General features: G+C 34.3%; 1 protein-coding gene across 1 annotated transcript in view; it reads left to right on the top strand.

The window, feature by feature from the left end:
- DNAJC3 (DnaJ heat shock protein family (Hsp40) member C3) overlaps positions 1 to 13,616 on the top strand; it is a 91,418-nt gene that overhangs the window by 36,102 nt on the left and 41,700 nt on the right. The window contains exon 4 of the mRNA XM_044670567.1: positions 6,385 to 6,459. Coding sequence (XP_044526502.1) covers positions 6,385 to 6,459 — 75 coding nt within the window. The remainder of the gene's footprint in view (positions 1 to 6,384; positions 6,460 to 13,616) is intronic.

Genomic DNA, 13,616 nt, shown 5'->3' with positions numbered 1-13,616 from the left:
TATTTTGTATCCTGCAACTTTGCTAAAGTTGTTGATTATTTCTACAAGCTTCTTAGTTGATTCTCTAGGATTTTTTAAGTAGACCATCATATCATCTGCAAAAAGTGATAGCTTAGTCTCCTCATTGCCTTTTTTAATACCTTCAATTTCTTTATCTTCTCTAATTGCTACTGCTAGTGTTTCTAGTACAATGTTAAATAATAGAGGTGATAATGGGCATCCTTGTTTCACACCTGATCTTATTGGAAAGGCTTCTAATTTATCCTCATTGTTGATGATGTTTGTTGATGGTTATAGATATATACCATTTATTATTTTTAGGAAAGACCCTTCTATTCCTAAACTTTCTAGTGTTTTCAGTAGGAATGGGTATTGTATTTTGTCAAAGGCTTTTTCAGCATCTATTGAGATAATCATGTGGTTTTTGTTGGATTGTTTGTTGATGTGGTTGGTTTTATGTGAATGGTTTTCCTAATATTGAACCATCCTTGCATTCCTATTATAAACCCCACCTCATCATAGTGAATAACTTTTGTGATCACTTGCTAGAGTCTTTTTGCTAGTATTCTATTTAAGATTTTTGCATTAAAGTTCATTAAGGAAATTGGTCTGTAGTTATCTTTCTCTGTTTTTGTTCTACCTGGCTTTGGGATCAGTACCATATTTTTGTCATAAAAAGAGTTTGGTAGAACTCCTTCTTTGCTTATTGTGTCAAATAGTTTGTATAGCATTGTTATTAGTTGTTCTTTGAAGGTTTGATAGAATTCACTTGTGAATCCATCTGGTCCTGGGGATTTTTTCTTGGGGAGTTCTTTAATGGTTTGTTGCATTTCTTTTTCTGATATGGGATTATTTAAGTATTCTATTTCTTCTGCTGTTAATCTAGGCAATTTATATTTTTGTAAATATTCATCCATATCACCAAATTGCTATATTTATTGCCATATAAATTGGGCAAAATAGTTTTTAATGATTGCCTTGATTTCCTCTTCATTAGAGGTGCGGTCTCCCTTTTCATCTTTGATACTGATAATTTGGTTTTCTTCTTTCCTTTTTTTAAGTAGATTGACCAATACTTTGTTAATTTTATTAATTTTTTCAAAGTACTAGCTTTTAGCCTTATTTATTAATTCAGTAGTTTTTTTTACTTTTAATTTTGTTGATTTCTCTTTTCATTTTTATAATCTCTAATTTAGTTATTAACTGGGGATTTTTAATTTGTTCCCTTTCTAGTTTTTTGATTTGCATGCCCAGTTCATTGATCTTTGCCCTGTCCAATTTGTTGTTATATGCACTCAAGGATATAAATTATGCACTCTGAGTACTGCTTTAGCTGCATCCCACAGATTTTGGTAGGATGTCTCATCATTGTCATTCTCTTCAATGAAATTATTAATTGTTTCTATGATTTGTTCTTTAACTATCTGATTTTGGAGAATCATATTATTTAATTTCCAATTAGTTTTTGATTTGCCTGTCCATGTTCCCTTACAATTATTTTTATTGCATTATGATCTGAAAAGGTTGCATTTATTATTTCTGCTCTTTTGCATTTATTTGCCATGTTTCTATGCCCTACTACATGGTCAATCTTTGTGAATGTACCATGTGCTGCTGAAAAGAAGGGGTATTCCTTTTTGTCCCTATTTATGTTTCTCCATGTATCTATTAAATCTAATTTTTCTAGGATTTTCATTCATCTCATGTCTTTCTTATTTATTTTTTGGTTTGATTTATCTAGATCTGATACAGGAATATTTAGATTTCCCACTAGTATGGTTTTACTATCTATTTCCTCCTTGAGCTCTGCCAATTTTGCCTTTAGAAATTTGGACGCTATACGATTTGGTGGGTACATGTTGAGTACTGTTATTTCCTCATTATCTATACTGCCTTTTATCAGGATGTAATTACAGAAGGTAAGGATTAAAAAAAAAAAGAGAAAACACCATCCATCAAGTGGTGGTTGATAGTTTCTCTCTATTGTAGCGTTGTTAGTTTAATCTTTTATATTTGAGATTTAGGTTTTTTATATAGATATAATTACTTAAATATATTTTCTATTTTGAGAGAACTGATTTCAGAAACAAGAGGGCAAGGACTTTAAGTCATTGTGAAGAAAAGAACAGGTGGTTGAAGGAAGAGGCAAAATAGTTTTTGCAAGATAGTTGTACAATTAATCTCTAAAAATGTTGGCAAGTGTGACATTTTTAATGGGAAGAAACATTTGAGTTAGTATTTGTGATCCTTCAACTATGAGAAAGAGTTGAAGATGTCAGAGTAATTGAGAGAGGCTATTACACAAATTCTGATTGTAATTACAGTTTTGTAGTATTAAAATATATAAGCTTATAGTACAGATATGGCTGGTATAAAATCCAACTATTAAGATGAGGTTAAACCTCTCTTTTGAGACTGTCTCTTAGGCTTGAGAAACGTAGAGGTTATATTAGTTTCCTAGTGTTATGAGAGATCAATTTGCTAAACATTTTTCTTAGTTTCATGATTTAAAAACATGTTGCTATTTTTAAAATAATGAGCTTGGTGTTGGGAGGGCAAGGCACCTGGGTGGCAAGGTAGATTGAGAGATAGGCCTAGAGGTCCTAGGTTCAAATGTGGCCTCAGACACTTTCTAGCTGTGTGACATGGGGCAAGTCATTTAATCCCTATTGCCTAGCCCTTACCATTCTTCTGCCTCAGAACCAATACACAGTATTGAATCTAAGGTGGAAGGTAAGAGTTTTTTAAAAAAAAAAGTGAGCTGTTGTGTATTTTAACAGTAAAATATTTTCAAATTTTAATAGACTATTGATAGGTTCTCTGCCCTATGCCATAAAAATGGGCTCGAGGTATATGTGTTCTTCAGTGAATTTTTTTTTTTTTTTTTTTTTTTTATCCTGGGACTCCATTCTAGGAGCATAGGGCCACAACCAGTAGGCAATGGGTCGCACAGACGCTCAGGGTCACCCAGCTGGGAAGTGTCTGAGCCCGGATTTGAACCTAGGACCTTTCGTCTCTAGGCCTGGCTCTCAATCCACTGAGCTAGCCCAGCTGCCCCTAATTTAGGTTGCAGTTTCTTTAGCAGATGTAGTTTTTACAGGGTGGGGTTGCTAGCCCCATGCCCAATCCTCCTCCTTTTTCATCCAGGCTAGGGACCGTCCTTGGCCCAGGAGTGGTAAGGGTGGGCAATAGGGGTCAAGTGACTTGCCCAAGGTCACACAGCTGGAAGTGTCCGAGACCGGACTTGAACCTAGGACCTCCAGTCTCTAGGCCTGGCTCTCAATCCACTGAGCCTCAATCTTCAGTGAATGGCATAGTATAAATATGCCACCATTGCTGGTGGAGTTGTGAATTAGTCCAACCATTCTGGAGGGCAATCTGGAATTGTGCCCAAGGGACTTTAAAAAACTGCCTGCCCTTTGATCCAGACATACCATTGCTGGGTTTGTACCCCAAAGGGATAATAAGGAAAAAGACTTATACAAAAATATTTATAGTCACGTTCTTTGTGGTGGCAAAAAATTGGAAGACGAGGGGATGTCCATCGATTGGGCTGAACAAATTGTGGTATCTGATGGTGATGGAATACTGTTGTGCTAAAAGAAATAAAGAACTGGAGGAATTCCATGTGAACTGGAAAGACCTCCAAGAATTGATACAGAGTGAAAGCAGAACCAGGAGAACATTGTACACAGAGATGGATACCTTATGGCACAATCAATTGTAATGGACTTCTAGCAGCAATGCAATGACCCAGTACAATCCAGAGGAATTTATGAGAAAGAATGCTATCCACATCCAGAGAAAGAACTGTTGGAGTAGAAACGCAGAAGAAAAACATAAGATCCATTATGTGATTTGATGGGGATATGATTAGGATTTTCAAGTTAAAAGCTCGCTCTACTGCAAAGATGAATAACATGTAAATAGGCTTTGAACAATGATACATGTATAACCCAATGGAACTGCTTGTCAGTGCCAGGAGGGAGGAGGGAAGAGGGATGGGAAAAAGCATGAATTATCTAACCATGGAAAAAATAAATTAAACCTGATCTCCCCCCTCCCCAAAAGAATTTCTGCTCTAGACATTCTCTTGCTAAACAATGTTCTTAGTAAAATTCATTATTCAAAACTGAACACAGTGGTCCAGATAGGGTCTGACAGGCAAAACCCAGGAGATCTGTTGCCTCTCCAGTTTTGGATGCTGTGCCTTTCTCAGTACAGCTCAAGATCACTTTTGTGTTTTTGGCTGCCAGTTTTTAGGCCATCTGCCTCCAGAGAAAGAATTGAAGGACTCTGAATGCAGACTGAAACATATTATATTTCACTTTATTTCTTTATATATATATATTTTTGTTTGAGTTCTCTTCCAGAAAATGACTAATATGGGAGAATGTTTTGCATTATTACACTTGTAAAATCTCTCTTAAATTATTTTTCATCTTGGGGATAGGAGAGGGGAGGGAGGAAGGAAATGATGCCATTTGGTTCAAACTTAAAAAAAATTTTAAATAAATGAAGGCCCAAGTTTTACTGCTGGACAACTCCAGGGACAGACCCTTGCTGCTAGTGAGCTTCAAGGGTGGAGTCTTTTGAGTCAAGTTGAGGCCTCTCTGCTGATAGGGTAGGATCTTACATGATTTGCCGGGGTGGCGCTTACTGCTACCTGCTGAGACTTCCTTTCCCTCGCACCTCAGTGAGATGATTTCTTGTGTTAATCCTCCAAGGTGTTCTGGTTTGGAAAACTGCTCCAAAATTATGTTTGAGGCTTTAGTTTCAGGTTGTTTGAAGGGAGATTTGGAAGGGTTTAGAAGAATTGCTATTTCCACTATTTTGGTCTCACAAGCTTTGGTATCTTTACACATATTTCTTATTAAATTAAATTTCTTATTAAAGTGATTAGGCCAAAAAACCTGTAGAGTTAATAAATATCAGAAAACTTTAAAAAGAAGCATATGATACATAGATACAGATTAATCTTTTAGTTTTTAGTTTACCTTGTTTAGAGTAAAAGCCATTTGTAGCCCAGAACTGAAGCCTAGACCAATGGTCTCCAAAACTTTTTGATTACGTTCCCTATCAGTGAAAAGATTTTGAGTACAAGCCTCCAATATTTATGTATTTACTTGTTTATACATTATATGTGTACCATATACTAATAATTATGTATATTATAAAACTTTGACAAAAAAATAGAAAATCACTTTGTCACGTCTGTGGAAGCTGCATGGAGAAAGGAGAGACTTGAGGCAAGCAGACCAATTAGAAGATTACTTTAGTAGTTTAAGCAAAGGTGGTGATGGATGCCAGGGATGTAATACAGGTGGGAACTACATGATTTGGCAACTGACTAGTTGTGTGAAATGGGGTAAAATGAGGTGTCAAGTGTGTGGAACAGGGGTGGAGACCACCCATCATGGAGATCCACTTCTCAGAATAAACTTTCAGAATCAGAAGTTATGAGCAGAAAAGACAGTTTAACTCTTAATCATAAGGCAAATGCACCTTCTTCTGGTTGAACCTAGTCTTTTATTGGCTTTAACCACAAGTTCCCCTTCTCCACCTCCCTTCCCTGTCTGCCCCCCCCAGAAACTGGGGAACCAGAACTTACAGGCTAAAGTTTTACCTAATCAGAAAATAGTTCACAACTTTAATACCTTTATCTTGGCATAGCAGCTTTTGACCCAGTTAGCAAATAGCATAACCACAATTTAACACCTATAGCATGTTGGAACATACTCAGGGGCACAGTTTAACAGAAGCAGGGGGTCAAGGTTGGGACTTTCCAGGGATGATACACTTTAGCATGTTTGAAACTAGCTCATTGCTTGGCCATGGGACTTTTGGAGAACATATTCTTAGGGCAACACATAGCCCACTGCTCATACAAGGATAACCTAGGTGACTGTAGTATCTAAAATCTTCAGAGAGAATTTTAATTTTTCATTCTTGTCAGTCATTTTTTGAAGAATATTGATTCTGTGGTCTGGTTTATTGGGCTGAATTAGGGCTCTTAATGAGTTATTTCAGAAATATTTACTTCTAGAATTTTTTAAAATGCTAAAGCAAATAGCTTTTATCATTGAAGTGTGGAAGAATTTTTCTAAAAATCAGAAGAATGCAAATAACATTCAGTCTTGTTCTCTTAAGTTTCTAAAGGTGTCTATAGAATCATAGATCTAGAAAAAGAAGAAATTGAATGTTATTTGCATTTCTTCTGATTTTAGGTGAAAAAAAAGGGTCTCAACATTGATTTTGCTTTATTTTTTAATTTGGGGTCAATATTAAAATTTTTTTCCACCACCACTCTTCTTTCCTCAAACTCTGTAGGATTTAATAAGAATTTAGAATTTCAAAATATCTTAAATATTTATTTTTTTCTAGGCACGATTACAGAGAGGTCACTTACTACTTAAGCAAGGAAAGCTTGATGAAGCAGAGGATGACTTTAAAAAAGTGGTAAGTTTTGAATGTATCTCCTGGTTTAATTGTGAAGTTTTTATTTAGTGTAGACATTATATAATGAATTCTGTGGCTTGTGGCCTATATTAAAGGTATTTTTTTTTACGGTTAAGGGGAAAATTCCAATTTGTTTTTTGTTTAAATTGATCTCATATGAAGTATATAAAATAATCCACATAAACTAATAACTTAGTGATTGATAATAAAAAGTCATATTTTGAACATTTAGAAAATCAACTATATTAAACATATTAAATATATAGATTTAATTTGGTATTTATAACTGATTCATGCTTGGCATTTCTTCTATGAGAGTCTTAGTATAAACTGCACTATTATATGACTACCATTAGTTCCCTGTGATGCTTTTTGCCTCATGTAAAAGGGGTTTTACATCTTTTTAAGAGCTAGAATTTGTAGCTACCCATTTTCGTTAAAGGTAAATAATAGTGGAAGTTCTTTGGTTTTATTTTTGGATTGTAACTGAAAGAAGTCTCAATATAAAGCCTAAGGTATACTACTTACTGCCACAGTTCTTCCCAGGAATCTTTCTGCAAACAGAAAGTCTGAGCTAATTATTCATCCTGACATTTGATCTGTTGTAGGTGTTGTCTCTCCTAACTTGAGATAGAAGCTAAAAAAGATATGTGATTCTTATTTTTCATTTATCACATAATAAGTATTGGTAATTAAAAGTACCAATTATTAACCTTATTTTCATAATATTTCAAAATTTTTATTTTAGCCATCTAAAAAAAGAGTAGGTTTCTTTTGGCAAGAATAGTTATAAGTGGTATGTATGGTAAATAGGTCAGGTAATGTTGTTTCAATTATCCTTGACTATTTGATTTATATTTTAGGTGATTAGTCAAACAATTAGTAGTTTTCATGGTATTATGGTGGAATTTGATTAGAATATATTAATGACATTTCATATTGCCACAAAGACAATATAATGGTGGAAAATCCCCATAATAATTATTTTCCTGTTTGTCCTTTTTAAAATCTGCAAAATATTTAACATTTAGTTTTTAGTTCCTTCAAATCCCAAATCACTTAATGGTAAAATTGACAGGAGACCAATTAGAACCTGAAACTCTACAAACCATTTTCAGAAGGTTCTGTTTTAACAGAACATTTTGTTAATTTGTATTTGTGTTTCTGTGCAAAAGGGGAGAAATCAGTTCAAGTATCTTTGAATTATCCAGGGGGCAAAAACACAGGTAGAGAAGTCAAGTGGTTTAAAAATGGTTGTCATGACAGCTGTTCCCATGGAAAATGCTATTTGTAGGGAATACTGGAGTTACCTTGAATATTTTGTTTGCCTTTGATCAGGATTTTTATGAAAATTGACCCAAAATTGAATACATAATTTCTTATAACAACATTCATGTAGTTTTAAGTCCTTTGCTGATTGTAAAATAATAAGTGAAAGAATATAATAGCTATTTTCCGAATTGTAATATGAAGAAGTGGGAAAAAGCATAGAAAGTGAGGTCAGAAACTCTGGGCTCTATTCTAGCCTCATCTACTAAGCAGCTATTGAATGGCCTGGGAAGTTATAACTTCTCTTGGTCTCATTTTCTTTGAGATGTGAGAATTAGTGCTAATGTGTCTCCCAACTATAAGATTCTTTGTTCTGTGAAAGAGATTATTATGAAGTCTTCTTCAGGTGGACTGATTTTTATTTTAGGTACATAAACTTCATCTATAGAATACATATTCTTTTATCAGCTAGTGAACTAGCCAAGTGAATCCAAAGGTTACAAATTATTGTAAAATTCTACCATGTGTTTAACAGTTTTCCAAAATAATTCTTACTCTAGCTGTATCTTTATTTAACATTGTACTCTTATCATCAGACAACTATATTTAGATATAACTTACATAGTACAATTCAAGATTTTCTCTGAGTTCACTTAATAATATCGTATAATAGCTGTTCATCATTGGCGATTTTTTTTGTCTTAATGAATACTGGTGACCATTTCTTTTGCTAGGTTGATGATATCTTTTCTTGCAACCCATCTTTTCAGTTGTCTTTTAAAAATATTGTTGTTCACCAAAGCATAAGAGATGATGAGAGGTATAGCCTTTTGAAGATCTCTTATTTTGAGATTCTCTAGGATGCTTTAAAAAAAAAAAAGAAGGAAAAAGGTTTCTTCAATTTTTGTATGTAAGCAGATTAGTAAAGAATCTTAGATCTGATATTATTTTTCTGGGGCTTCAGGAATTTTTATTTTAAAGTAATAGAGATGATAATCTATCCAACTGAAAAATCCAAAACAAGACAGACATTTATTTTAACTTCCTTTTATTGTTTAACAGTAGTTAATTATTCACTTTGATCTTAAGTGCCACTGACTTCAACTTAAGCTCAATTTTACTTGTTTTTTTCTTTTTCATTTCTATTGATACAGAAAAACATTCAAAAATTTTAGCAAACTTTGTTGCTTAAATGGGCTTATCATAGGTATGAGGATTCATATATTAGAAGAATAATAAAAAAGGCAGTTATAACAGTTTTTCTGTTTTATAAAAAAAAAAACATTTCTAAATGAGTCATCCCTCACCATTGACCATTATCAGAAATAATTAAGCAAAAAAAAAAAAATCACTCATATAAGACCACTAGATGTCAGTAGAGTCTTAATCATTTTGTTCATCTGTCTTTGTTTTGAAGGTAGAAAATGTATATGGGACCAGTGGATTGTAGATTTTCTTGAGTTGTAAAGTTTCTCAGAGGACGTTGAGTTCTATCCCCCAGAGGAAATGAGGTATAATGAGTTTAAGTGACTCGTAGGTTGTACACCTAAGCAGAAGAGCTGGTATTTGAACCCAGAACTCCTAACTCCAAATCCATTAGTCTTTCTGTTTTACCATGCTGCCTTTTTATAGACTCAAAATAGTGTGAACAAGAGTCAGTGTTTCTTAATTTGCAACAGAAGGGTTCAGATCACTTTTGTAGCATTTGTAATTTGAGGAACCCACCAGAAAGGACCATTGACAAGCAAGAGTTTGTATACAGTGAGATCATTCTGCCTTCATCTCAGCATTACTTTTGATATTGTGTTCTAAATTGTCTTATTCTCTACTTCATCAGCTTGCCAACTCCTTTACCCTTGTTTTTTTTTTTTTTTTTTAATGAACTCTTTTGGCCATACCTTTTACTTATACTACTATTGGTACGTTTTTGAATCTGAGTTAAGGACCTTTATTTTGTTTAATTTGGGCTATATTACATCTTTTTTTTTTTCTTTTACCCTTTACAGTAAGAGCTGAGCAATGGGGGTTAAGTGACTTGCCTAGGGTCATGAAGCTAGGAAGTGTCTGAGGCCATATTCAAACCCAGTACTTCCTGACTCCAGGCCTAGCACTCTATTTACTTTGGTCCCTAGCTGGCCTGACTGTCATTACATCTGAGAGTTTTGGGTCCATCTAAGAAATATACTATACCCTACTAGACTTGTATTATCTGTATTTTTGATGAACATTACTCATGTCTTTATGTATTTATGAGCATCACAGATCCCTGAGATTTCTCTGTAGGCTGACATCATTTTTAAAATTGATATTCTTTGGACATGGTCTTTTAACCATTTATAAAATTACCTACCCATAGTGAAATAGAGAAATCTTTTTTTTGTTCCACTTCATTCATAAAGATACTATGTTGGCTTTTTCTTAGATGCTTTAATTGAATTCCACATAGGCTACGACTATAGCATTACTCTGTTGGCCATTCTAGTAATTATTGAAAATAGGAAATGTTGTGACTTATTATTCATGAATCCATGCTCACTCCCTACAACCTACTAAATTAACTTTTGTTGGTTTTCATTACCCTACTCTATCATGGCTAACTGTTCCTTCTAGGTCTCTTTTTGCTGGATCTTCATTTGTATCATGCTATGAAAGAGTTTTACTTTATTTTCAAATTTTAGAGCAAACTTTGTTAATCAAATGGTTTTGTCTTATAGGTATGAGGAAAGGCAGTTATATAACAGTATTTTTCTGTTTTATTAAAAAAAGAGAGAGAAGACTTCCAAATGAATCATTCCTCTTCATTGATCTATGTGTGTCCCCTAAAGCTCTCTCCTGGGCTTTCTTCTCTTTTCAATTTATATTATTTCTTGCTTGGTGATTTCTTTTGCTCTGAGGGTTGTTATCATCTCTATGAACATCATTTCCAGATCTGTATATCCAAACTAGTATTTTCTGACTTCCAGTTCATTCTGCACTGCCTATAAGACATTTAGAAATGGATGCTCCTCAGGTATTTCACACTCACTATTTCTCAAACAACTTGTCATTATTGCTCCTCTTCCCAGCTAATCTTTACCCAAACTTCCCTACTACTATTATGATGAATACCAGTGTCTGTGGCATTCTTTACTCCTTTCCTCATTTTCACTCACTACACTTACCTCACATAACCACTCAGTTGCCAAATCTTGGTAGTTTTCTTTTGTTACAGTGTTTCTTACATATATTTCATCTTTCAATTCACAGAGACATCATGTTGCAATAGCCTTCTATTATATTATCCTGCATGAGACCTCTTCCCCACTCTCTTCTGTCTGCCACATTGCTGCCAAAGTGATTGTTAAATCACAGGTCTGACCCCCATCACTCCCTCTCATCCCCCCAAGTTAGTGAAATCCAGTAGTTCTCAGTTACCTCTCTGCTTGATTAAAAATTCTTCTTTGGCATTTAAAGCTCTTCACATTTTGATTGACTCCTAGACTTGTATATTATATCTCTCCATATACTCGGAGGTCTAGCCGTCCTGGCACACTTGCCATTCTGCACACATTAAGCTTCATCTCTCTTCTTTCTGCCTTTGCACTACCTGTGCCTGGACTTCTCTCCTCACTTCAGCCTGTGAGTGTTCCTGGCTTCTTTCAAGACTTAGATCAAACTCCATCTTCTATAGGGGTTTTTCCCAGTTCTAAGACTGCTAGTGCTTTCCCTGTTAAGATTTTTATCTGTATATTCCATATGTATCATATAGACATATGTATATTTTATCTAAGAATGTAAGCTCCTTGAGCACAGGTATGGTTTTTGCTTTTTCTTTGTACTCACAGCATGTAGCACATTGTTTGGAATATACCAAACATTTAGTAAGTGCTTGTTGGTTAATCGCTGCAATTTCCCCAGAAATTCTAATGGTTTCCAGGTTATAGTTTGTCGATTCCACCCCCCCCCCCCTTTTTTTGAAGTTGTTATGTTTACTGCCTTCTGTCTCCCAGCTCTTTCATTCCACACCATTCCTTGAAGATGATAAATAACAGTTCAGCAACCATATTTTCATAATCTTTAAGTATCATGATGTGTAATTCATCTAGGCTTGATTTATTTAGAACATATAAATCTTCTCACGATCTTATTGATCTTGGCCTGAATTCCTCTTTAATTATTTTCTGTCAGAATTCTTCATTTTTACAAGGAAAATGAATGCAAAAGTAATTGAGTAGTTGTGCTTTCTTTTTGTCTTATTAACATTGTCAAACCATTTTGAGAGAGGCTTATCTTTCTTTGTTTTTCCTTGCCCCTAGTACAGCCAAAAATAGTTTTTTGGTGTGGTCCTCATCATTCTTAACCCAAAGGTCTTTCAGGACGTTGATACTTTTCACAGGATTGTGTCTGTAAAGAATAATAATATTATCAGTATAATTAATTATTATACAATAACAGTATTATATCACTAAGCTTTGCTAAATATTTTCTTCCCAGTAAATAATATGTATAATAATATTATCCTTATTTTGATAGGTTCTGAAACTGAGCCTCTTAAGAAATTTTAACTTACTCATAATAATAGCTAACTAGTAATTGTCTTTGAGATGGGATTCATATTCAGGTCTTTGGACTCCAAGTCTGGTGCTCTTTTCCCCTATGCCACACTGAGGAAGATAAAAGAAGTAAATGTGACTACTATGCTAGGCCTAATTGTATCCAAGAACTAATTTGTGTGGTGAAGTGAAAATGGTTGAAACTCCAAACAAAGTAGCCATAGCACCATTGAGTTAATGATGGCCAAGGAATAGGACACTGAATATAATTTAACTTGCACTTTAGCCTTTAGGCATATTTTAGGGGACAAAAGAAAATTTAAACCCATGGGCCAGAGATAAAAAACAGGTTCACACCTTTAATAGATTTGTGTAGTAGCCAGCTTTATTTCCATTTGAAAAGCTTAATATTAAAAAAAAGCCAAGATGATAATATGCAACTTTTTCAAAGTAGTACCCTTAAACAGAACTGAGCTGATGCTAGCTGTCAAAATACTAGTACCTCTATTTAATTATTCTGAGAGCTTTACCTTTATAGGACACTAGGCATTTGGAAAAACAAATTTAAGTAAAGTTGGTGGTTGATTTCTTTGTTAAATCCATAGATATTAACTATTTCTTCATGGAAGGATGAAATTGTGAAATATTGCTGAAATTGCTATTCTTAGAATAAAATAGGTAACTAATATACCCTTTTCTATTGAGTTAATGAACCATTTGGAATAAATCAATTTACAATTTTATTGCACAATGATCATTCAATTAGCAGACATATATTAAGCACCTTCTTTGTTCCAGGCACTATGATAGGTGCTGGAGATACAAAGACAAAAATAAAACAGTTCCTGACCTCAGGTAGTTTACATTCTTTTGGGGTTGACAATATGTATACGTATTTAGTATATACAAAATGATCATAAATTAATTTTTCCTTTTTGGTAGTGGAGGGAGAGGGGAATGAAGCCCTAGCTTCTGAGGAATCAGGAAAAGACCTCACGTATGAGGTGATGTTTGAGTTAAACTTTGAGAAAAACCTGACTAAAAGAGCCTAGGCTGAGGGGAAAAGTGCATCCTATGTGTGGGGATAGCTTGTGCAAAGGCAGATTTGAGAATCTGGTTTGAAAGAAAATGATACAGGATTAGACTGGAAAATTATGTTGGATATAGGCTGTGAAGGACTTTTAAGTGTCTGATAAAGGAGCTAGTATTTCATCTTAGAGGTAGTAAGGAACCAATAGATTTTATTGGGCAAGGTGGTGACATACATGGTCAGGCTTGTGTTTTAGGAATATTTTGGCAGCTATGTGGAGACTCTGAAATTGCTAGCATTCTGTCTAAAAGGAGTTTGAAAACTCA

Source organism: Gracilinanus agilis, chromosome 3, assembly GCF_016433145.1.
Source record: "Gracilinanus agilis isolate LMUSP501 chromosome 3, AgileGrace, whole genome shotgun sequence".
Lineage (NCBI taxonomy): Eukaryota > Metazoa > Chordata > Mammalia > Didelphimorphia > Didelphidae > Gracilinanus > Gracilinanus agilis.
This window is presented reverse-complemented; position numbering and strand designations above follow the sequence as displayed.